The sequence below is a fragment of the Bos indicus genome, chromosome 1 (assembly GCF_029378745.1).
Source record: "Bos indicus isolate NIAB-ARS_2022 breed Sahiwal x Tharparkar chromosome 1, NIAB-ARS_B.indTharparkar_mat_pri_1.0, whole genome shotgun sequence".
In the NCBI taxonomy this organism is placed as follows: Eukaryota; Metazoa; Chordata; class Mammalia; order Artiodactyla; family Bovidae; genus Bos; species Bos indicus.
Genome location: NC_091760.1, coordinates 119,184,046 through 119,208,947, shown reverse-complemented (window position 1 = coordinate 119,208,947; position 24,902 = coordinate 119,184,046). Strand labels below are relative to the sequence as shown.

The window sequence follows — 24,902 nt, the reverse complement described above, 5'->3', positions numbered from 1 at the left end:
ACTCATATGAAGTAAAAAGGAAAATGCTGTACAAGGGAGAAAACCTAATTTTTTTTTCTCTTATTTCCTTTTCATCACTCCATGTGTTGGGTGTTGTGGTAGCCAGTCTCCAAGATGGCTCCAGGGATCCCTGCCTTCCATGCTCTGCCCTCTTACACCAGGGAGGGCCTGTGACCAATAGAATATGGCAGAAGAGATGGCGTGTGACTTCTGCAGTTCCCATCTTTCCATCCTGGTCTCTCTCTCTCTTTCTCTCAGATAACTCATTCTAGGAGAAACCAGTTGCCTTGATGCCAGCAGCTCAGTGGAGAGGGCCACATCGCAAGAGACTGAAGCTTCCTGCCCAGGGCCATGTGATCTCAAAAGTGGATTCTCCACCCCGAGTTGAGCCTTGGATGACAGTGGACCCAGATGACATTGTAACCCCAGCCTCAAGAAGGATCCTGAGCTAGAGCTGGAGCTAACCTGCTCCTGCATTCTTGACCCCCATGAAGAAAAGAAAATGTTTATGGCTTTAAGCTACTAAATTTGGGTGTAATCTTCAACGCAGCAGTTAATAATAAATACAGGTGTTTTCCAATAATACCCCCCACTTAAGCCTCTAACAGCCCTGAGGGATTATTACTGTCATGTTTCACTGACCCTAAGGTGATTCAATCTTAGATTCTAAGGTTGATTTCGTGATGCCACATTTATTCAATGAACCATTAAGAAAGGAAGGAGGGACTTCCAGTGGTTAAGACTTAGGCTTCTAATGCAGGAGGTGTGGGTTCAGTCTCTGGTTGGAGAGCTAAGATCCCACACTCCTCGCAGCCAAAAAACCAAAACATAATACAGAAGCAGTATTGTAACAAAATCAATAAAGACTTTAAAAACGGTCCACGTCAAAAAAAATTTTTTTCTTTAGAAAAAAAAGAAGGAAAGGAAAGAATAGCTGTTAGATTATTATTTACCTTCACTTGTAAGATAGGCTCCAAGCTCAGGTATGTTATAGTATAATCAAATGTGCATCTTAGAACTGATAAAACATGTTGTCTGCTTTTTTAAGGCAGGAGTTTCTCTGAATATATTGGAGAAATGAAAGCTTTCTTATTCATTCCCATTATTCAGCTTTCTGTGTAGTGGCTACCCGTTGAGAGGTTTTATTTTCACTAGAGAGATCAGTATGATTGCTAGGGCCAAGCTGAACTCAGCATAGATTTTGTTCTTAATTATAGATCTACATGGGAAAATTCTAAAAGACATAAATTCTCACAATTCTCATGTTAGTCAAGGGAATTTTTTTCTGATTTTTTAAAAAGTATTTATTTATTTGAGCTTCCCTGGTGGCTCAGACGATTAAGTATCTGCCTACAATGCAGGACATGTGGGTTCGATCCCTGGGTCCAGAAGATCCCCTGTAGAAGGGAATGGCACCACACTTCAGTATTCTTGCCTGGAGAATCCCATGGACAGAGGAGCATGGTGGGCTAGTCCATAGGGTCACAAACAGTCCGATACAACTGAGCAACTGACATACGCTTACACATAGTGCCTAATGATCTTTTTTTTTTTAATGATAGAATGTCGGAGATGTAAGAGATGCAGGTTCGATCCCTCGGTCAGGAAGATGCCCTGGAGAAGGGATTGACTACCCACTCCAGTATTCTTTCCTGGAGAATTCCATGGACAGAGGAGCCTGATGGTCTTGTCCATGGGATCACAAGGAGTCAGACACGACTGAGTGACTAACACCCTCACTTTCTCATTTATTTATTTGGCTATGCTGAATCTTAGTTGAGGCATATGGGGTCTTTAGTTATAGCATGGGAACCCTTAGTTACATCATGTATCTAGTTCCCTGACCAGGGACTGAACCCCCTCCCCACAACCCTGCATTGGGAGTATGGAGTCTTAGCCACTGGAACACCAGGGAAGTCCCTCTTTTCTGGATTCTTATTCAGCACTGTCCTGTACATTTCCCCTTTGTGATGAGAAAATGTACTGCACATACGGCTCTTCCACACCAGCCCAAGGCGGTTTCTAAGCTCCTTATAAAAGCTGACATGAGGGTCCAAGCCAGCATTCTCACACATATTAGGCATCATCACTCCCACTGGGCGTATGAGGGTAGAGACATTAAGAAACTTGCTTAAGGTAACAAAACTAGAAGGTGACAAAGCCTGGGGTTCTACCAAGCTGTTCTTGCTGCTATCCCTCCCACATTACTGAGCCTTCTCCAAAGAACAGTGGTGTGGCCCCTCTCCTGGCCTTAAACAATATTCATAGCAAAGCAAAAAAACTGCCAGTTCCTGGGAAAGTTTTCAGTGGCCTCTGAATCTTTTACATGAATCTTTTACATGCTGCCTTTCATCTTGGGAACACAAAAGTGTTTCATAAACATTATCTCATTAGTCTTTACAGTACCACAGCTTTTCAAACAAATGAGTTAATGTTTGCAGAAAAGTCCTTGAGATCTGAAGACCATAGGCACAGTATGAAGGTACAACATTGTTCTAAAGCCCGAATAGTTGTCACAGAGTCACAGCCTTAGCGAGTTCTTCTATGAAAGTGTCAGACTTTCCAAGTTATGGAGATGGAGGCAGAATTGATCTCCAAACCAGAGATGGCTTTGTTGGCTCTGCTTGGAGAGGGAGTAAATCTTTCCCACAGAGCTGCCAAAGGGGATTCCATTGGCTATTCTGATCCATTGTTGGTGACTGCCTGATGAGCTGAGTAGAGAAGGATGCTAAGGCCATGTCTGGGCTCACTGGCACTGATTGGTGATGTCTCCCTTGGGGACAGGACTGGAGAGTTTAAAGCATATGTTCAGGAAGTTGCCCTTCTTGCTGCAGATCAACCTTGGCTGCATATTGGAATCAGTCGAAGAGCTTTTTAAAAAACAGTAGTGCCCAGGACTCATCCTAGACCAACTGAATCAGAATTTCAGGGAGTGAGTATATCTACATATTTTTTAAGTGCTGGTGAGTCTAATTGGCATCCAGATCTGAGATTCACTGCTGTGAAATTATCACTTCCTAGGGCAGTCGTCTGGTCCCACCACTTCATGGGAAATAGATGGGGAAATGGTAGAAACAGTGTCAGACTTTATTTTGGGGGGGCTCCAAAATCACTGCAGATGGTGACTGCAGCCATGAAATTAAAAGACGCTTACTCCTTGGAAGCAAAGTTATGACCAACCTAGATAGCATATTCAAAAGCAGAGACATTACTTTGCCAGCAAAGGTCTGTCTAGTCAAGGCTATGGTTTTTCCAGTAGTCATGTATGGATGTGAGAGTTGGACTGTGAAGAAAGCTGAGCACCGAAGAATTGATGCTTTTGAACTGTGGTGTTGGAAAAGACTCTTGAGAGTCCCTTGGACTGCAAGGAGATCCAACCAGTCCATTCTAAAGGAGATCAGTCCTGGGTGTTCATTGGAAGGACTGATGCTAAAGCTGAAACTCCAATACTTTGGCCACCTCATGCGAAGAGTTGACTTATTGGAAAAGACTCTGATGCTGGGAGAGATTGGGGCAGGAGGAGAAGGGGACGACAGAGGATGAGATGGCTGGATGGCATCACCGACTCGATGGACAAGACTTTGGGTGAACTCTGGGAGTTGGTGATGGACAGGGAAGCCTGGTGTGCTGTGATTCATGGGGTCACAAAGAGTCGGACACGACTGAGCAACTGAACTGAACTGAGGGCAGTAAATCTCAGTCTTGACCATACATTGGGATTACATGGGTTGTATGAAAAACTGTATATAAATTTGTATGAAAACTTTATTGATATCTAGATTGCAACCTTGTATGTCCTGATTTAATTGATCTGGGGTGTGGCCTAGACATTGGAAATCTCAAAAGCTACAGCAATTTTTTTCTACAGACTTAATTTTTTAGAGTAGTTTTAGATTCAATTTAGAAAAACCGAACAGAAAGTATGGAGGGTTCCCATATACCCTGTGCCCCCATGCAGATACAACCTCCTCCATTATTAACTTCCTCCACCAGATTGTACTTTTGTTACAATTGATGAATCTACAATGACACATCATAATCATTCAAAGTCCATTGGCTACATTAGGGTTCACTGTTGGTGTTATACATGCTATACCTGAGACCCATTCTTCCATCTGGGCCATCTCCACAAACCATCAAACTCCGATGTCCTCACCTGCATAGGGAGCCCTGAGGATGTGGACATGAATATTCCTCTCATTATACAGCATGAGACTCATCATTGCCTCTAGGGTGACGCTTCCCTGAGCGAACGAAACACACAGCAGTTCACAGGTTACCTGACTCATGACTCCCGGATCCTCCGGCCATGGACGCTGAAGACTGAATCACCAAGATTGCCTTTGCAGAAACTGGTTACTAATATGTCATTTCATTTCTGTCTCTTTCCAACCTCCAGTTTTGCCTGTCACACACCTTTGGAATGTCCTTCTCCCCTACCTGCCCCCTCACCCCGTACCAATGCCCAGATAGAAGTTGTTTTTCAACCTTTGCAGGGCTTTGTAGATTACATATACCGCTGCCCATATGCACATATTGGATTGGGCAAAAATTCATCTGGATTTTTCTGTAACATCATATGGAAAAATCCAAATGAACTTTTTGGCCAACCCAATACAAGAATACCTTGTGATAAACACATATGGACTCAGAAATGGAATTTGCGGGAGAACTGACTTGACCCTAAACTATGGAGGGATGAAATGTCTAACAACTGGATTATTATATCTCTGAATTTCTCTTGCCTTTCCCACTCAGAGAGGTCTTCCCCTTGGAGACCAAGATAGCTACAATAGAAAATTTTGGGAGAAAATTTTTCTCTAAAATTGGGAGTCAGGATTCCTTCCAAACCTATGGAGCTGTATTGCTTAAAGGGCACATAATATTTTCCTATAGAATTGGAGCAAGATCTGCAAAGGTGGTACCCTGCACGCCTATTCAAGAGTAAAAGATAGAATACATATCAGAGTTCCTGTCCATTGAACAGGCAGCAGCTAATTTTATGAAATTTTCTTTTCATTCTAAACTCCTCGTTGTCACTGAGTGTGTTAGTTGCTCAGTCGTGTGCAACTCTTTGCGACCCCAAGAACTGTAGCCTGCCAGACTTTTCTGTCCATGGAATTCGCCAGGCAAGAATACTGGAATGGGTAGCCATTCCCTTCTCCAGGGGATCTTCCTGACCAGGGACTGAACCCAGGGCTCCTGCATTGTAGGCATATTCTTTACCTTCTGAGTCAGCAAGGAAGGACTCCTCTAATCTGTATCCTCTAATGATCTAATCATCATTTAATGATTTTCTCATGTTTCCAGCTCTGTGCTTTTCTTTTCATCTGTCATTCACTTCTTTCCAAAGCTGCAACTGTAGGGTTTGATAGTTAGATAATTTGGGAAGTTTTGAGTTAAACCGGTTTTTCAATAAGACTTCTCAGTGCTTAGGAAATGCATGTGATGGATCTTCAGGAAGCTGTGTATTGTGTGCACTCTTTCCCAAACTTTTTCTTTTGTCTTTTTTCCTCCCAGACTTTTCAAGGACATGGCATAGGACATCAGTTTGGTTTAGAAGATGCTGATAAAGTCTCCGTCAGAGACTGCTGTCCCTTCTTCTGTTCTGAGTTGAATTGTGTCCCCTTTCAAAAAAGATATGTTGAAGTCATACTCCCCAGCACCTCAAAGTGTGACCTTATATGGAAATACAGTCTTAGTAGAGGTAATCTAGTTGAAACTAGATGGTTAGAGTGAGCCCTAAGGCAACACAACTGGTATCCATGTAAATCTGGACACAGAGATAGACATACGCAAAAGAAAGACAATGTGAAGAGACACAGGGAGAAGATGACTGTCTACAATCCAAGAAATCCCTGAGGCTATCAGAGGCTAAGAGAAGCCTGAAACAGCATCTTCAGAGGGACTGAGGTCTTGCTGACACCTTGATATCAGACTTCTGGCCTCCAGACTGTGAGACAATAAATTCCTGTTGTACTAAGCTATCCAGCTGTGGTAGCTTGTTACAGCTAGGAAACTAGGAAGCTTTTGTTTAGTTTCTAAGCCATGTCCAACTCTTTTGCGACCCCACGGACTGTAGTCCTCCAGGCTCCTCTGTCCGTAGGATTTCTCAGGCAAGAATACTGGAGCGGGTTGCCATTTCCTTCTCTAGGGGATCTTCCCAACCCAGGGATTGAACCTGCCTCTCTTTCTCGGCAGGCAGATTCTTTACTACTGAGCCACCGGGGTACCAATACATCCTCTAATATCCATCCTTATAGCTAGACGGCAGGTAAATTGGGTTCATTTTTTTCTCTCTCTACTTCTTTTTGTAACTTTTTGAGAAATTTTATAATAAGCTTAAAAATAACAATACTCATTGTGCTCCACTCCCATTGTAATGGGACTTCCCAGGTGGCTCATATGATAAAGAATCCACCTGCAAAGCGGGAAACATGGGTTCAATCCTTGGGTCAGGAAGTTTCCCTGGAGACAGCGATGGCAACCCACTCCAGTATTCTTGCCTGGAGAATTCCATGGATAGGGGAACCTTGTGGGCTACAGTCCATAGGGTAGAAGTATCAACTTTTAGCTAGACAAATGGGCAGCTAGGCTAGAGATTAACAAACTTTCTGTAAAGGGCTAGATAAGGACATATCTTGGGCCTTGTGGGACATGTGTTCACTGTCAGAACTACTAAATTCTACCATTGTGGCAGGAAAGCACCATAGACAATAAGTAAACAAAGAGGCATGGCTGTGTCCCCATGACTCTATTTACAGAAACAGATAGCAGACCAGATTTGGCCCATGAGCCATGGCTTGCTGACCTCTGATCATCAAGCAATTAGTGCATGCTGTGAACTGTTTTAGGAGCTGGGGATACAATAGTGAGCAACATAGTCACAGACTCTGTCTCCTAGAGCTTGGAAAAATCTCCAAGCTGTGTCTTCAGTACCTTGTGCAGTACAGGACTCACAATGTACAATCCAGAAATATTGAACCAGTAAGTGATTGACAGTCCCCTGGCAGGAAGATATGAACCAAGCTGTGGGATTGCTGGGCCAAGGGGAATCTGTGGGTCCCCTGAGATGTCAACTAAAGCCCAACAAAAGGATCTCCATTGACAGTTTGATTCCTTAACAAGACAAAAATAAACTTACATCAACAAGTTCTTATATTCACCAAAAAACATGTACAAGAATGATTTTAGCAACATATTTCCTGAAAACCACACAAATATCCATGAATAGAATTATGGGTAAATGAACTGTAGTATATTCAAACAATGGAGTACTGTACAACAAAGGAAATGAACGAACTACCGCTACATGAGATGACACAGATGAATCTCAAAAATATCACAAACTCAAACCATCTATCCCCCACCCTGAACTTGGATACTGAGGACTGAAATTATAAACCACGTCATGGTTTATTATTCCATAGTCTTTGTTAGCATGGGCTTCCCTAGTGGCTCAGGTGGTAAAGAATCTGCCTCCAATGCGGGAGACCTGGGTTCAATCCCTGAGTTGGGAAGATCCCCTGGAAGAGGGCATGGCAACCCTCACCATTATTCTTGCCTGGAGAATTCCCATGGAGAGATGAGCCTAGCTGGCTATAGTCCAAGGGGTCACAAAGTCAGACATGACTGAGTGACTAAGCACATACACACAGTCTTTGTTAGCATAGCTTTACTTTCCCAGGATACTCTTAAAAAAAAAAAAAATTATTTGTATTTATTTGCTCTCACTAGGTCTTAGTTGCAGCATTCAGGGCCTTTAGTTGTGGCATGCGGGATCTAGACCCCTAACCAGGGATCAAACCCCAGGCCCCCTGCATTGGGAATACAGAGTCTTGGCCACTGGAGCACAATGGAGGTCCCTATTCCACAATACTCTTGCCTAGACAAATAACTTTATTCATTATAGGAACTTCCTGAAAGACCCATTATGTCTTCAACAGTGAATGACAACAATTTCCATCTCAAAGAGTCTTTGAACCTCTCACCTCAAAATCCTTGCCTTGCTCTTCTCATCAATCCTAAAAAGATATCATAATTCTTATTAATCCTAGTCAAGCCTTCCCATCAAAAGACTCACCTTAAACCAGAATTAAAATCTCAAATTCATCTTTTTCCTCCCCGCTCCAACCAAAGCTCTTTCAAAGTGATGTTCTCCCTGATGGCAGTGAGTAACACACACAGCTTTGTCTTATGAACAGATTGTTCTGGTAATATTTGGGGAGTCAGCAATCAACAACATAATGTTTAGTGATGAAAACCAGACCCACAGAAAAACATGCTTTACGAATCAATTTATACTGAGTTCAAGAACAGGCAAAACTAATCTATGCTGATGGAAATCAGAACTGTAGTTACTCCAGGAGTGCTTATTTCCTGGGAGAGGACATGAGTTTTCTGGGTGCTGGAAATGTCCTGTATCTTGATGTAGTTGGTGGTTACACGTGTGTAAATAAACACATGTAAAACTTTGTTGAGCTGTACATTTTTGCATGTTATGTTACTGCATGCAACAAAAAGATCAAAAAAATGTTTAAGGTCCAAAATATAATAAATGTTAGGGATTATGGGGAGAGCTGCCTGTAGGTTTAAAACTATTGTTTTAGGGGATTTCCCAGGTGATCCAGTGGTTAAGACTTTGCTTTCCATTGCAGGAGGTGCATGTTCAACCCCTGGTCAGGGAGCTAGGATCCCATATGCCTTGGGGCCAAGATCCAAAATATGAAACAGAAGCAATATTGTAACAAATCCAATAAAGACTTTAAAAATGGTCGACATCAAAAAAAAATTTTTTTAATATGATAGTTTTATTCCGAGTTTTTTAAGGAATCTCCACACTGTTCTCAGCAAGTAAAGAATGAGCCTGCTAATTCAGGAGACACAGTAGATGCTGGTTTGATCCCTGGGTTGGGAGAATCCCCAGGAGGAGGAAATGGCAACTCACTCCAGTATTCTTGCTGGGAAAATCCCATGGACAGAGGAGCCTGACTGGCTACAATCCAAAGGATTGCAAAGTGTTGGACATGACTGAGCAACTAAGCACTATACTGTTCTCCGTAGTGGCGTGTCAATTTACATTTCCACCAACAGTGCAAGAGGGTACCCTTTTCTCCACACCATCTCTAGCATTTATTGCTTGTAGATTTTTTGATAATGGCCATTCTGTATGACAGAAACCAACACAATATTGGAAAGCAATTATCCTCCAATTAAAAATATATAAAATTTTAAAATAAATAAATAAAAATTAAAAAAAATAAAGCTATTGCTTTTAAAGGTTTGCCCTAAATGACATGGAGTCAGATACTGAGAGAGATTTGAGCCTGGTGACCTCAGTTTTATTCTCAAACCCTTCTAGCATTGTCTCCAGCTGAGACAGGAGAGGTCACTACAATTGACCCTAAACCCTGCACACAAATCAGTGATATTTGTACACATGTTACAAAGGGGATTGTGGTGAAAATTAGCAAGTGGAACACTTGACACAGAGTCTTCCACTTCCAGGATGCAACTTGTGGATACTGACATCTTGAAACAGCCCCTCTTGGGGGCTTAATAGTGTTGTTCCTATAAAAACCTAATATGTGACATATTGTATAAGGGGACTTACCACCTCCCCCTCTATTTTAAATATTTGGCTACCTCAGTCAAGATTACATCCAGAATCTTGTATATAAAATTGGGGAAAGAGGTAAGGCAGAAGGTTTCTGCTCTCATTATTTATGAGATTCACCCATGGCTTCTCATTTGCAGTAGTCTGTTCCTTCTAATTGGCTGTGAAGGAGCTGTCTATCCAAGACAACTATCTTATAATTTTAAAAAATATTTTGATAAGATAGTCAGATATCAGGGATTATTTTGTCATCCTATGTCTCTGTTGATTGCAGCCATGAAATTAAAAGACGCTTACTCCTTGGAAGCAATGTTATGACCAACCTAGATAGCATATTCAAAAGCAGAGACATTACTTTGCCAACAAAGGTTCGTCTAGTCAAGGCTATGGTTTTTCCTGTGGTTATGTATGGATGTGAGAGTTGGACTGTGAAGAAGGCTGAGCACCGAAGAATTGATGCTTTTGAACTGTGGTGTTGGAGAAGACTCTTGAGAGTCCCTTGGACTGCAAGGAGATCCAACCAGTCCATTCTGAAGGAGATCAGCCCTGGGATTTCTTTGGAAGGAATGATGCTGAAGCTGAAACTCCAGTACTTTGGCCACCTCGTGTGAAGAGTTGACTCGTTGGAAAAGACTCTGATGCTGGGAGGGATTGGGGGCAGGAGGAGAAGGGGACGACAGAGGATGAGATGGCTGGATGGCATCACTGACTCAATGGATGTGAATCTGAGTGAACTCCAGGAGTTGGTGATGGACAGGGAGGCCTGGCATGCTGCGATTCATGGGGTCGCAAAGAGTCGGACACGACTGAGTGACTGATCTGATCTGATGTCTCTGTTTTATGCAAGTGAGTCCATAAGCTTCACCAGACTGCCAGAAAACGTATGTATGTATGTGGCAAGTGTGTGTGTATGTGAGAGAGAGAGAGAGAGGAACAGTGTCAGAGATTGGTTAATCAATTCCCAGAGTTCACATGAAACCCAGCTCCAGAAAGGCCTAGTAGACTTCTGTAACTGCAATAATCGAAATAAGTATCTAAATTAACAGACACATACACACAAAAATATTTCATGTGAAAAGAGAAGGAAGAACAATGTGTTTTAGCCTTGGGTAGATGACTTAATTCCTCTACTTGTTAAGACATGTTGGATCATTTTCACAAACCAGGCTAGGCCAAGTCCTGTAAACCTAGGCTGTTGTTAATCCTCCTCTCATCTCAGAGAAGTGAAGTGAGAAAAACTCAGGTTGTGCTACAAAATGTCCTGCTCAAAGTAGAGCTTTTCATTACTTTCATTTTTAAAATGAACAAAAAAAGGTATATATTTGTTATTTATTAGAAAAATCTCATTTAGTAGCTAGACTAAGTAGATACCATGTGCTTACATTTCCCAAACACAGAGTGGGAATCACGGCTTCCCTGTAATATTTTTAGCCTGTGGGTTATTGCTTGTCTCACCTGGCCCATCCCTCTACTTAATTGCAGGCACAATTATTCTCCAGTATTTACCGTGGAGTGACTCTGTTCGCCCACAAGAACAATGGTTTTCTCATACACTTGGGGACTGTCCTTTAAAGACTGTGGACTGCTCCCCAGATTTTAGGACTGAATCTTTCTTTTCTCTTTTTTGTTTTCTTTTCAAAAGTAATATGTGTTTATGGAAGACATTTCAGTAAGTACAGATAAGTAAAATGAATTAAAACCAAAGTCACCAAGAATCTGATCCAAAATACTTTTTAATATGTATACATATATGCTATAAATATAAATATGCATAATATTTTACTATGCTGACTATGTTTTATCAAACCAGTTCCTTGTTGTCAGACACTAAGGCTCTTGTCAGTTTTCTAGGTATAAACAATACTCCCAAAATTATTCCTGGAAACTGAACATCTTTGATGAGCCTCTTGAATTTCTAAAAGCAAAAATATTGGGTTAAAAAGGATGGGCAGACTTTCTAGATTGTCATCTTTCTGAAAAATTGCACCAAGTCCCATTCCCATTCCCACTAGCATTAAGTGTCAGAGAAAACATAATCGAAGAGCTCTCACACACCTACAAAAACCAAATTGTAGTGAAGGTACATCCCATCAATTTCCTTAGATTTCAGTTCGAGAGGTTTCCTTGATGCAAGTGTTTCCTGTAAATTTGGTAACAACAGTGAAATGATCCTCAGAGGAAACTATCTAACCTTGAAGCCATATATGCTATTCAGGTGACTCAGTTTCTACAGAAATGTTTGTTTTCATGTTGCCAGGGATAATAAGCTGTTTCAGTACAGTTCCTGGGGGAATTCCCAGCCAAACTGAGGGGTTTAGTATATGACAGATGCAGAATACGAGCTATGAATAGAAGTAAACTAGGGTCGAAGGCAATTTGTGTAAGCTAGTTCCTCTGGACAATTTCTGTTAAAGGATCTACAAACTAGGAGAAACTTTGAGCCACTCAAATTTGGGGGGGGGGGGATGACTAAAGGGTCACTTTTGTTGTTCAGCTGCCAAGTAGTATCTGACTCTTCGAGACCCCATGGATGGCAGCATGCCAGGATTCCCTGTCCCTTACCATCTCCCCGAGTTTGCCCCAAGTTCATCTGTTGAACTGTAATGCCATCCAACCATCTCATCCTCTGTTGCCCTCTTCTCCTCTACCTTCAGTCTTTCCCAGCATCAGAGTCTTTTCCAATGAGTTTCTTTTTCCAATGAGACCCTTTTCCAAAGGGTCACAGAAGCCTGCCAAAGCCCCCTTTGGTGGGGGAAGAGTCTGAGTTCCAGAGACAAGACTCCAGCATCTGGGCAGGGGCAGCAGAGAAAGAGGAGGGGGCCAAGGAAACTAGTGGGTTTTCATGTTAGACTGACCTGGATTTAAGCATAGTTTCTTCACTTGCAAAACGTGACTTGGGGCAGACTAGTCAACCTCTCTGACCTTTGACTCTATAAACGGGAGACATGCACCACCTCTCTGTTAAGAGATTTCAGTGAAACAATACGTGTAGAAACTAAGTAGAGTAATGAACACGTTGAAGGAACTCAGTTGAGTTGCTATTATTACTGTCATGATTAATAATTATTATTGCCTTTTCCTTTGAGGATAGATTTAGGGGGAAAAGTGCTTAATCAGTGGATCATTATGCCTCTTTTTTGGATCCTCTGTTCTTTTTCTAAAGTATTTGTTTATCTTTTTCAATTGGAGTATAATTGCTTTATAAATCTATTTGACACAAGTAGTGTATATATGTGGAGAAGGCAATGGCACCCCACTCCAGTACTCTTGCCTGGAAAATCCCATGGACGGAGGAGCCTGGAAGGCTGCAGTCCATGGGGTCGCTAGAGTCAGACACGACTGAGGGAATTCACTTTCACTTTTCACTTTCATGCATTGGAGAAGGAAATGGAAACCCACTCCAGTGTTCTTGTCTGGAGAATCCCAAGGACGAGGGAGGCTGATGGGCTGCCGTCTATGGGGTCGCACAGAGTTGGACACGACTGAAGCGACTTAGCAGCAGCAGCAGTGTATATATGTCAATGCTACTTTCTCAATTTGTCCTACTCTCTCGTCCCCACTCTGTGTCCACACGTTCATTCTCTACGTCTGTATCTCTATTCCTGTCCTGCAAATAGGATCATCTTACCATTTTTTAAGATTCCATATACATATGTTAATATATGATATTTGTTTTTCTCTTTATATTGCAGTTCTTATGCATGTGCATGCTAAGTTGCTTCAATCGTGTCCAACTCTTTGTGACTGTATGCGCTGTAACCTGTCAGTTTCCCCTGTCCAAGGGATTCTCCAGGCAAGAATATTGTTGTGGGTTGCCATACTCTCTTCCAGGGGAATCTTCCGAACCCAGTGATCGAACCTGTGTCTCTTATGTCTCCTGCATTGGCAGGTGGGTTCTTTACTGCTAGCGCCACCTGCTTAACCTAGTGTCTAAGGACTCCTAAGAGGCCCATGGATTGCTATCTATGGTGAGGGAAGTTGTTAAACTTGGATGGAAAAAAATTTTATCATTGTTTTTATTAACCTCTAATGAAAATTTAGTATTAATATATCCTTTATTGTGACTGCATGGAAGAAGTCACAGCAGAATCAGGATACTGATTGTACTTTGAACAACAATACAAAATTACACATTTTTGTATCACATCAAAATTGTTGGATATATCTCAAAACATCATTTCAATTGGAATTGTATTTCAAAAGTATGGTAGTTCTGGGACTTCCCTGGTGGTCCAGTGGCTAAGACTCTGTGCTCCCAATGCAGGTGACCCAGGTTAGCTCCCTGGTCAGGGAACTAGATCCCACGTGCTTCAACTAAGGGTTTATGTGTCACAACTAAAGATCCTACACACCAGTGCTAAAGATCCTACATGCCGAAATGAAGACCCCATGCAGCCAAATAAATAAATAAAAAGAAGTACAGTAGTTCTTCAGATCAGATCAGTCGCTCAATCGTGTCCGACTCTTTGCGACCCCATGAATCGCAGCACGCCAGGCCTCCCTGTCCACCACCAACTCCCAGAGTTCACTCAGACTCACATCCATCGAGTCAGTGATGCCATCCAGCCATCTCATCCTCTGTCGTCCCCTTCTCTCCCTGCCCCCAATCCCTCCCAGCATCAGAGTCTTTTCCAATGAGTCAACTCTTCGCATGAGGTGGCCAAAGTACTGGAGTTTCAGCTTTAGCATCATTCCTTACAAAGAAATCCCAGGGCTGAACTCCTTCACTGCTAGATCACTCTTGATCACTGCTTTCCTGTCTACAGGTGCTGGTGTGATGCAGCTGCCTTGCAAGACAACTATCTTACGATTTTAAAAAATGTTTTGTTAAAATAGTTAATATCTGGGTTTACTTTCTTATCCTATGTCTTTCTTTTTTGCATTTTAAACAGTATTATTCAAAGGAGTCCATAACCTTCACCAGACTGCCTGAAAGACCAAGGCACAAGAAAGATTAGAACCCTTTAGGCAGGAGACCTTGGTCTCAGGAGGAGCTCTGCTGTCTAACAGCCAGTGAGGCTTCTTTATTAACTAACTAGTTTGTCTGTTGCCTAGGCCAGTAAACACCAAAAGCAGACAATTTTTGTATACAATTCCCAGTAGGGCAGGGGACTCTGTCACTTGAAAGAACCTAACAATATAACAGATGCGAGATGTAAAGAGAGAAAATGTCTGTTTCCTCCAGAGGAGCCTGCTGTCTGGAGTACCCAAGGCAAAGGAAAGTTGCCTGATGAGGTGGATGGCCCAAATGCATGGATAGCAGAGGAAGATAGAAAAGGAGAAAGAGGCTGAAGAAGAGAAAGTGATCAAGAAACCAGAAGACACAAAGCCCCTAGCAATGGAGGCCATACAATCCGCAGACTGGGAAAAAAAAAAAAGACAGGAAGAAAAAAGGAGGAACATGAAACAAAGGACGATGAAACCAAACAACAAAATGGTAGTGAATACTTTATTTGCTGTATCGAAACAAGTAAATTTGGGGGTATTTCCTCATGGTCCTCCCGCCCCTCCATCCCCATATTCCCATGATGATCAACTGCTTTATTCCATTTCCCATCTTTCTTCTTGTCCAGGCCTTTCTCTTTTTATGTCCATGATCCCCAGTCTTGTCTTTGAAGGCCAAAAAGTTTTCCACGTGTCAGAAAAATTCAGGATTTGGTAGTCCTTGTTATAACTCACTGCTTTGCCTATTTTGACTCATTCATTTAGATTCAAGTATTCTCAATCTGCCCCCCAACCCCCAAGCTGGGGAATTACATGTCTGTTTCACAACATGAATCAGTTCAAAAGGCCCCTTGTTAGAGGTTTGCATACAAATGGGAAACACCATATAAACAGTGAAAAAATATATCTTTTCAGGTTGTTGGATTTTCTCTTTAATGGTCTTTAAAAAAGCAACTAGAAATCTTTCATTTAATAAACACATGCACATATAAATATATAGAATAGTAACTGGAATGTGATATTTATCATTGTAATGTTTCTCAAAAACATGATTTCAGCCAGAGTTTATCTCAGGTAGGCTGGACACTGTCAGTCTGTTAAATTAACTCCAGAGTGTGGTTTATTTTCTTACTCTTACAAAAAAACAGAATTTCTCTGCTAAGTTCAAACACCAATATCCGGAGAAGATGCCAGTCTTTATACACAATTATAAAAGTAGAACACGTAGTGTATGATACACTAGTATAAAGTTTTACAAATTAATACAAGTAAAATATATAAATTACAGTGACACAGAGGAAGATTTTGGGTTTGTCTTGGGGTAATTCTTCTAGCAGTCATATTGCTGTAAAGAAAATGAAATAAGTATCAGGTTCTGATCAGGCTCAACAAACAATGATGACATTTCGGTGCTTTAAATCTGTTTTAAGCAAACAAAGCAGACCAATCTCAGCTTCAGCAGGGGTTGGGCCAACAACAAAGAGAGCTTAGACAATGCTCATAAAATGTTTCCTAAACAAACCGGACCGTTGTCCTTCCCAAGTGAAAGCTGAAGAAAGAGGCCGTGGAAAATGCAGCTTTCAAGGCCTGGTTGGCTTTTATATGTTCAGGGTGGGTTTTTAACCTCAAGGATTTAAGAGATAATGTCATGGGAGTTTTACATTGGTGCCAACCCAATGTGGGCAACTTTTGAATTAAACGCTACATACAGAGTTGACCAATCTATACTGAAAATCTTGCTCTTCGAAACTGTCTTTTGTCTTGTAAACAAACATAACAGATCTGACCTGCAGTGTCTGGGAAGAAGCCACCCCTATAGTGACTGGGAAACCCAGTAGGACTCTTGGCTCCCTTAACCCAGAAAAGAGTGTCATTCTGCCAAACCACTGTAGCAATTTTAGTCATTGACAATTATATTGTTGTTTAATCACTATGTCGTGTTTGACTCCAGCCAGGCTCCTCTGTCCATGGGATTCTCCAGGCAAGAAAAGCAGAGGGGTTACCATTTCCATCTCCAGAGGATCTTCCTGAGCCAGGGATCCTGCTTTGGCAGGTGGATACCTGTCCCCAAAATGCACCAGTGCTGAAGTACAATGGGGTCTCACCCAGTTTATACTCTTGCCTTGTAGGAAACTCAAGGCTAAAGATAGGTTATATTATAGTAATCCCAAGAGCCTTCTTTGCCTCTGCCCAACCGAATTGCCTGGAAACAATTCCATATTGAAAGTTTTCCACTCTGCTGTTTTCTCGGAAATTTGGCAGGCTCCCAAAGCAATTATTAATCTTGCTGTATTTGCCTGATAAGGACATCTAGATTTTTATTTTAACTTCCCCTCAAAAATTATAGAAAGTTTCCATCTATTTAGAGCAAAGCTTTTCATGATAGCCATGGGGTTTTCATTTTTTATTAGGCTTTGTCTTACTTTCAAAGAAAGTTAGGAAACCTTGAACCAGAGAAGTAAGTGGTTAGGAAAATACAAATTAAGTAAGTTTCAGTTTTCCTAATCCTGCTTTACAGAACAAGACATAAAACAACCCTCTCTTCCCCCCAAATTTGACCAAAGCTGGACTTCTATCAGTTCGGTAATATATGTTTTTTTAGGAAAATATAGAAACAAAAACTTTCCCCACTACTAACAAATGCATATTTCTTTTCCAAATCACAACCCCAGGAAACAAGCGCTTCCTGGTTTTCTTTCACAGTGAAAGGTTTTTAATAAGCTGTTATTCAAAGGCTACTAGTGATTCTCTATGCTTAGCTATTTGGGTATTTTTGTGACTCCTTATTAGGAAGGAACTGTAGAAAACTCAACAGAACAGCAAGCCCTGCATACAGGTTAAGAGCAGGAGCCGTGGCATTTGAAGCCTGTTGCTTCCTGACTAGGTGATCTTAGAAATATTGCTTAATCTCTGCATCATAGGCTCTTCTGGAATAGGGGTTTAACATGATGCCTAGGGCAATGGGTGATAGCAGTTACTTGTGTATACTAGTTGGGAATGTGAGAGCAGGCAGAGAGAGAACATTTCTTTTGTGTCCCTGCAGTCTGAGCAGGGATAGCGAAAGGGGTAGTGGGTTACGTCCTGAAGAAGCACCTTGTCTATAGGTGACATTGTCTTATTTACACAGAGCCAACTACAAAGAACCAAGATAACCCAGTAACTGTGACTCTCAAAGGAGCTTACCACTGAGAGCAAAAGGGGGAAGGGATAGTTAGGGAGTTTGGGGTCAATACGTACATACTGTTATGTTTAAAATGGATAACCAACAAGGTTCTACTGTATAGCACAAGGAAGTCTGCTCAGTGTTATATGGCAACCTAGGTGGGAAGGGAGTCTGGAGGAGAAGAGATACATGTATATGTATGACTGAGTCCCTTTGCTGTCAACCTGAAACCATCACAACACTGTTAATTGGCTCTACCCCAGTATAAAATAAAAAGTTAAAAAAAAAAAACCCACTGCTGTAAATGCTTTTCCACAAAAATGGAATAAACATTAGTAGGTTCAGCAGGGTTTAATTTTTGTCTTCTTGTCTCTAGGATGAAAACAATGGTGCATTTTTACACAGGTTCTTACCTGTTGGCGAGAGGAACAATGACCACAGATACCTCCAAGCATTCCGTTTATTACTTGAATGAGACACAAGATGAATTCAATCCCACCAAGTGCCAAGAGGATCGAAAACAGAGAGACATTCCATTCCACTATATGCTTGGGTTCGACGCATTGGGACCATGTGGAGCTATCCAGAAGGTAACTGTGGATAAAAACAGAAACTTCTGACACACAGCCACACCAATGGGATGTCTCATAAACATACTTCTCATGCCATGTTTTTTCATTTAGAAAAAAAAAAAGATTAATTCAATGCCTTATATCAGATGCTTCCAATCCAAGTCTTTCTGCAGAATAAGGAATTTAGCCCAGATCTTGTTGCAATAATTAATAGAAAATTCAGCAAAGATTGTTGAGCACTCAGTGTGAGTTAGACATCTAGACAAGTCTAGGGATAGAATAGCCTGAACTCTGTCCTGGAAAAACATTTCTTAGGAGAAGAAATGATAGGCAATCTCAACACAACCAATAGCTTGATCAGGTAAACTAAGTGTCAAAGGGTCACAGAGGAAGGACACGTAACTTGGGCAAAGGAGAAGAGTTGCTTATGTATCTAGTCCACAAGTCTGAGCTCCATGAAGGTAGGAACTAGAGCTATTCATGATTGTCTATTCAACCCCTAGACCAGTATCTGGCCCATAGTAAGTATTCTACACAAGGGAAAAGGAACTGAATGACAAATAGCAATCTGAAGTCATTTTGTGAAATGTTCGCTAACCATCTGCTGTTGTTGTTTAGTCGCTAAGTCATATCCAACTTTTTTTCAACCCCATAGACTATAGCCTGCCAGGCTCCTCTGTCCATGGGATTCTCCCAGCAAGAATACTGGAGTGGGTTGCCATTTTCTTCTCCAGGGGATTGAACCCACATCTCCTGCATTGTAGGCAAATTCTTTACCACTCAGCCACCAGGGAAGCCTCAGCAAACCATACTGGAGTCATTATCTGAATATACATATTCTTAATAGAATAGGATTCAGTCATATGGGAAAATCTAGGATTGACTTAATTCCATTCAGAGATCTGGAATAATTCTTTCCTTGTACTGTCTTCCTGCCACAACAGAACAAAGGGACTGGGGATTAGAAACCTCATTTTGGAATGGTTAATGGAGCCAATCAGAAATTCAATTTGATTGATGGAATTATGATTGATTATGAAAAAAATTCTGTTCTTCTGGCCCTGTATTTAACAAAAATCCATAATTTCAAGACACAATGGAAAAAAAGTTCTTTGGTTCTACTTAGCTATTAAGCAACTAACCACTGGCTTGTTATTTTCCATACTGAAATCTCTGAAGAAGTAGAAATGAGGAATGACATAGAAACTGGAGGTTTCTTGCAGAAGTTGATTGGATCCATGAGAGGGGAGATAGAATAATCAGCTACAAACTTTCCTATAAGTTTATAGCTGATGAATCACCTCTCCTTGGATGAATCATAATGTTTTTTTAGAGGTGGGTTTGTGTGGTAGATCACATGTTTTTGAGTACAGGAGTAACCAGTTTCTACTGGTACATTCAGTATATTCAGTACAAAGCATGAAAAATATGATCTGAGAAATCATGATTAACAACAATTTTAAACACCAAAATTTCAAATTCCAGTGAGCACTGTTTTCCTTCAGAAGCTATCATTGGGCTGAACCCATTGCAAGCTGTAATAAGACAGCAGTGCTCATTCTGTCAGCTTTTGTGACAAATATTTTACATATAGTAACTTATTAATCTTCCTAACAACTGCCATTGGTTTTATTTTACAGATAAAATAACTGAGATGCAGAGAGCTCAGTTCACCTTTTCCTAGTTACTGAGACAGTAAATACAGAGCTGGAATTGAACTCTGCTGTTGCTGCTGCTAAGTCGCTTCAGCCATGTCTGACTCTGTGCGACCCCATAGACCGCAGTCCACCACGCTCTGCCGTCCCTGGGATTCTCCAGGCAAGAACACTGGAGTGGGTTGCCATTTCCTTCTCCAATGCATGAAAGTGAAAAGTGAAAGTGAAGTCGCTCAGTCGTGTCCCACTCTTCGAGACCCCATGGACTGAAGCCTACCAGGCTCCTCTGTCCGTGGGATTTTCCAGGCAAGAGTACTGGAGTGGGTTGCCATTGGAATTGAACTCAGGATCGATCTAATTCCATATTCATGATCTTAAGATATCACTCCATGCCACATAATTCATGAAAGACAAACATTCCTGAAAGTATATGAGCAATTCAAATTCATGATTCATATTATTTTCACTCATGAATCCCATGACTAAATCTTTCAAAATTCAGTATGTCATTCATTTATCATTATGTACATCAGTTTCTGGAGAAGGCAATGGCACCCCACTCCAGTACTCTTGCCTGGAGGATCCCATGGATGGGGGAGCCTAGTAGGCTGCAGTCCATGGGGTCACTGGGAGTCGGACACGACTGAGCGACTTCCCTTTCACTTTTCACTTTCATGCATTGGAGAAGGAAATGGCAACCCACTCCAGTGTTCTTGCCTGGAGAATCCCAGGGACGGGGGAGCCTGGTGGGCTGCCCTCTATGGGGTCGCACAGAGTCGGACACAACTGAAGTGACTTAGCAGCAGCAGCACATCAGTTTCTTTCAGCTATTTCTGTCCTTTTCTCAATAAAGATAAGTAATACAGTACAGCATAAAACAGTGGAGCCACTTGGATTTTCCCAATGTTAAAGTCATGAATAAGATCTGTCTTATACAGCCTGACCACTTTGAATAAAGGGTATATTATACATAATTGCTATGTTATATGTGAGTGTGTGTGTGTTGGTAGTATGATTGACCCTGGGCTTTGGTTAAATGCATATGGCTTTCACTGGTGCTTTATAAGGATTCCATAAGATTTTCTTCTAAAATAGGAGAATCAGACAATTGCTCTGGTATAGTATACACACTATACAAGCACAGACTCTATAGCTAGGCTGCCTGGGTTCAAATCCTGACTGTCACATCTTAGCAATGTGACTTTAGATAAGTTACTTGATCTCCCTGGGTCTCCATACCCTCATCTGTAAAAGAGGAGCAATAGTGGAAGTCCCCTCACATGTCATCAAGAGGACTGAGCCAGTGAATCCATTAAAAAGCTTCTCTGGGTCAGAGACTGGGAATCCATCCTCTGATACCCATTGCCTGAATTGTCCCCCAGTCAGTGAGAATAAACCTGGCAAGAGGATGGATGAGCGAATGGTTGATGCCTTTCTAATCTGGTGGGTTTACCACTATACACACGTGGTGGATAAGAATGTGCAGCCTTATTGGGTACAATCACTTACTCTCCCTCTGTGTTGGCAAAGGTATAGTTCCACTGGCCACTGGCATCCATGCACCTTGGTCCTTCCTCTAAGGCCAGCGCAGCCACAGTGACACAGTAGCCAGAGCCTCCGATTCCAATGAGTGCAGCCAGTATAGAAGACAGCATCTAGGGAAGGGAGGACCACCAGAAGTGAGGCACCGAACATCACAGCTACCCCTTAGGGACCATTTCCCCACCAGAGAGGGAAGACCTACCGCGCATCTTTTGCCACAGTTTTCATGGCCACAGCACCCACAGCAGTCTTCCTGGTCCAGCCCAATGAAGATGAATGCTGGCAGGAACATCTGGTTAGAAAGCAGATTGAAATCAGATTGAATGCAAATTGAAATCATTGATCTTCCCCAAGTCCATAAGGGTCAGTCAATCTAAGCATCTTTTGGTAAAACATTTTTCTTTCTGATATTGCTGAATGTCTTTGAGTTAGGTTGACCAAATATCTCAGAGAACATAAACTCTGAGAAGAGAAAAACCTTCAAAGTGTAATATCTGATTATTTTTATGTAGTGTGTCACGTTAGGTAGGGTCAGGATATAGCATGGGAGGGGTAAAATAATAACCCATAAATGTGTTAATTCCATGAGTTCATAACATAGTTCCAGATGCAAACTGTTTTGAAAATATTGCATGGAAGATAACAACAAAACTTTATAAGAATAACTAAAAAAATTTTTTATAAACAAGAGAGAGGAAAACTCAGTATAGTGAAGGCGCACTGCTTCATTGAAGACATCATCGCATGGTTGTAATGTCACAATAAAGCTCTTAAAATGAGCTTGAAACCCTTTGAGTTCAAGATCAAAAGAAGCAAGGTATTGTATTAAAGACAAATGATTATGAAATTAACTATACCTCAATGAAACAAAACAAGACAAAAACTGACCTGAGAACTAGTGGGAGAAAAAAAAAAAACAAGTGATTATGTTAGCATAATAGTAATGCTTAAATTCCAAGCAGATTTGCCATACCAGAGTTAGTGTATTAAGTTTAAATATCCTTTACTCGACTAAGAAAAATATTCTGTATGGTATTAGCAGTTCCATAAAACTTCTCTTCAAAATTCTCAATCCCAGCATTTCAAAGTGGCAAACCCAAGTTTGCCCACATTCTTTCCAGGCTACGGTCGAAGCTAATACTTTCAGCATCCAGGTTGGCAGGCAAATTCCTCTCACTTCACTTAAAAACAAACCTTGGAAAAAACAACACATTCCACTATTAGCTTCAGACCGTGATTTGCTGCTAACTGAAGGATTTTCCCTAAACGCCACACCCGAGGCTTACATAAAGGAGAAAATGTATAGTCCTTTCTAAATAGCAGTGCTCTCACAATTCGTTATTTTTCCCTGTCACAGATGCTTGAGAACAAACAGCAAAGAATTTGTATCCAAAACTCTGTTGATTTAGACAGAGAACTATCGGACTCCTCTGCGTTTCCCAGAGCGGATGTGAAATGAGCACCGGCTCCAGGACTAGAAACTCTAGAGGTTCTCAAATCTGATTGAAAAGCTAGTCTCTGTTTCTAGCTGTAAAGTAAGAGAATTTAGCAAAAAGGTAGTTGAAATGGGGATTTTGTAAACCAACCTCTAGTAAAATGAATACCCTATACCTATCTCAACGTTCCTTGATAAGTTTTCAAAATAAGAATGAACAAAAATCCTGTATTTGGAAACATGCCTTGTAGAAAACTTTCCATGAAAACATCTCATCTAACAGGAAAGAAATTTTTTTCAAGGTTGTAATGATTTCTGAACGACTTACCAGCAAGCCCCCTCCCAGGATACCGGAGAAGAACCACACGAAGCGGCTGAGATGGTTATCAGAAGCATACTTGGTTTCCCCATTAGGAAAGTAAAGCAGAATATTAGCGACGATGCAGAGGGTGGCGAGCCACACCAGTGAATGTCCGATGCATTGCGCGCATCTCCCGTAGCACATGGTGGTGGAGTTTATGTCCCCACTCCCTTTACTCCGCGGCTTGGCTCGGTGATGGCCCTGATCAGATGAGAGCGTGCCCCGTCTGCGGGAGAAAGCAAAAACTGTTCTCAGCCCATTCCTGCAACCTCTTAAATACTCTGAGTTCTTAGTCACCACCAGTGGATGAGGTACTTGCTTTTCATTGGTCCCGATGGCAGGCTCCGGTTGGGGGGGGTGGGGTGGGGAGGGTTGGTAGGGAGAGAATGTCCCGCCTTCCAAATGAAATCCTTGGGACAAACGAAACCAGGGGCAGGACCTGAGAAACAGCCTCTGTTATAGGCAAGAGAGAAGATGATTAATCCTCCACAAGGAATTCACTGTGTAACTCCTTCACAGGATTAAAAAAAAAAAAAAAACCCACAGGAAAGTCTAATTCAACTTTCCAGTAAATGCCAAGCGTCCACCGTGTGACAGCCCTGGTGGAGGCTGCAAGTCTGTTCCACGCAGCTCTCTGGACGGCTTCCAGGCTGAGGGCTCTGTGCTCACTTCCACCTCTGCGCTGATTTAATCTGAGACCTGAAGCGTCTCTAAGCTCCTGTCCCTGTCACTCACAGATTTAAGGGGGCTGTTGGGAAAATGACAGGGCTGCCTTCTTGCCTCTGCCTCTGGTGTGCTCAGCAAGACCGCACCTACTGTCCAGCCTTCCCGGACATCTGCCTCCAAAACAAATCTGGCACCAACACAAAGGTGGCATTAGTCAACAGAAAGGGCTCAGACACCTTTTTATTCCTGAGTATTGCTGTCAGGCAGAGCGATGCCAGCATGAGCCAAGAGAGACCTAAAGCCTGGGAAAAGAATAAAAAAGAAGAAGAAAGAAAGAAAAACAAAGGAACAGAAGATAAAGGGACTTGGCAAGCAGAGTGGGGAAGCAAGATTGAGAGAGTCTGGGTTTACTGAGAGAAATGTACCCAGTTGAAGAGGGCACAGGGCAAGCAGTGGTCTGCCAGCCAGATCCCAAGATGAGTTTTTGCAGGCCTGAAAGCATGTTAGATGAACTTTCTGGTCTGATTATGTTACAGAAGGAGGGATTGGATTCTGAATAAGTCTAGCCCTTGAATAGCAGGTGGCACTGGCCAGGTGGGTAAAGGGAGGACTGATTGATTGGCTAAGTAGGGCCAGGACTGCAGAGACTCCATCACCAGGACAAAATAGTGAATACAAAATAGAGGCCAAAGGCCAAGATGAGGCATTGTTAGTTCAAAAGAGGAAAGTGAGGAACTTCCCTGGGGGTCCAATGGCTAAGACTCCATGTTCTCAATGTAGGGGGCCTGGGTTCGATCCCTGGTCAGGGAACTGGATCCCGCATGTTGCAACCAAAGATCCTTTGTGTTGCAGCTAAGACCTGGTGCAGCCAAATAAATATTTTTATTTATTTATTTTAATTGGAGTCTAATTACTTTACAGTATTGTAGTGGTTTTTGCCATACATTG

At 41.8% G+C, this 24,902-nt stretch overlaps 1 protein-coding gene across 1 annotated transcript; it reads right to left on the bottom strand.

Moving 5' to 3' along the window:
- Positions 1 to 15,051: 15,051 nt before the first annotated feature.
- Positions 15,052 to 23,547, bottom strand: TM4SF1 (transmembrane 4 L six family member 1). Its single transcript, XM_019961021.2, has 5 exons — positions 23,256 to 23,547; positions 21,695 to 21,784; positions 21,460 to 21,605; positions 18,137 to 18,317; positions 15,052 to 15,905 (listed from the first exon to the last, which is right to left on the bottom strand). The coding sequence occupies exons 1-5, from the start codon at positions 23,430 to 23,432 to the stop codon at positions 15,891 to 15,893; spliced, it is 609 nt and encodes a 202-aa protein (XP_019816580.2). The 5' UTR covers positions 23,433 to 23,547; the 3' UTR covers positions 15,052 to 15,890.
- Positions 23,548 to 24,902: the final 1,355 nt, after the last annotated feature.

Excerpts from the sequence above, each read along its gene's own strand:
- TM4SF1 (XM_019961021.2), bottom strand. The coding sequence starts at position 23,432 with ATGTGCTACGGGAGATGCGCGCAATGCATCGGACATTCACTGGTGTGG. Across the intron at positions 21,785-23,255 it reads TCCTGGGAGGGGGCTTGCTG|ATGTTCCTGCCAGCATTCAT; the intron begins GTAAGTCGTTCA and ends CTTTCTAACCAG. Across the intron at positions 21,606-21,694 it reads ACTGTGGCAAAAGATGCGCG|ATGCTGTCTTCTATACTGGC; the intron begins GTAGGTCTTCCC and ends TCCCTTCCCTAG.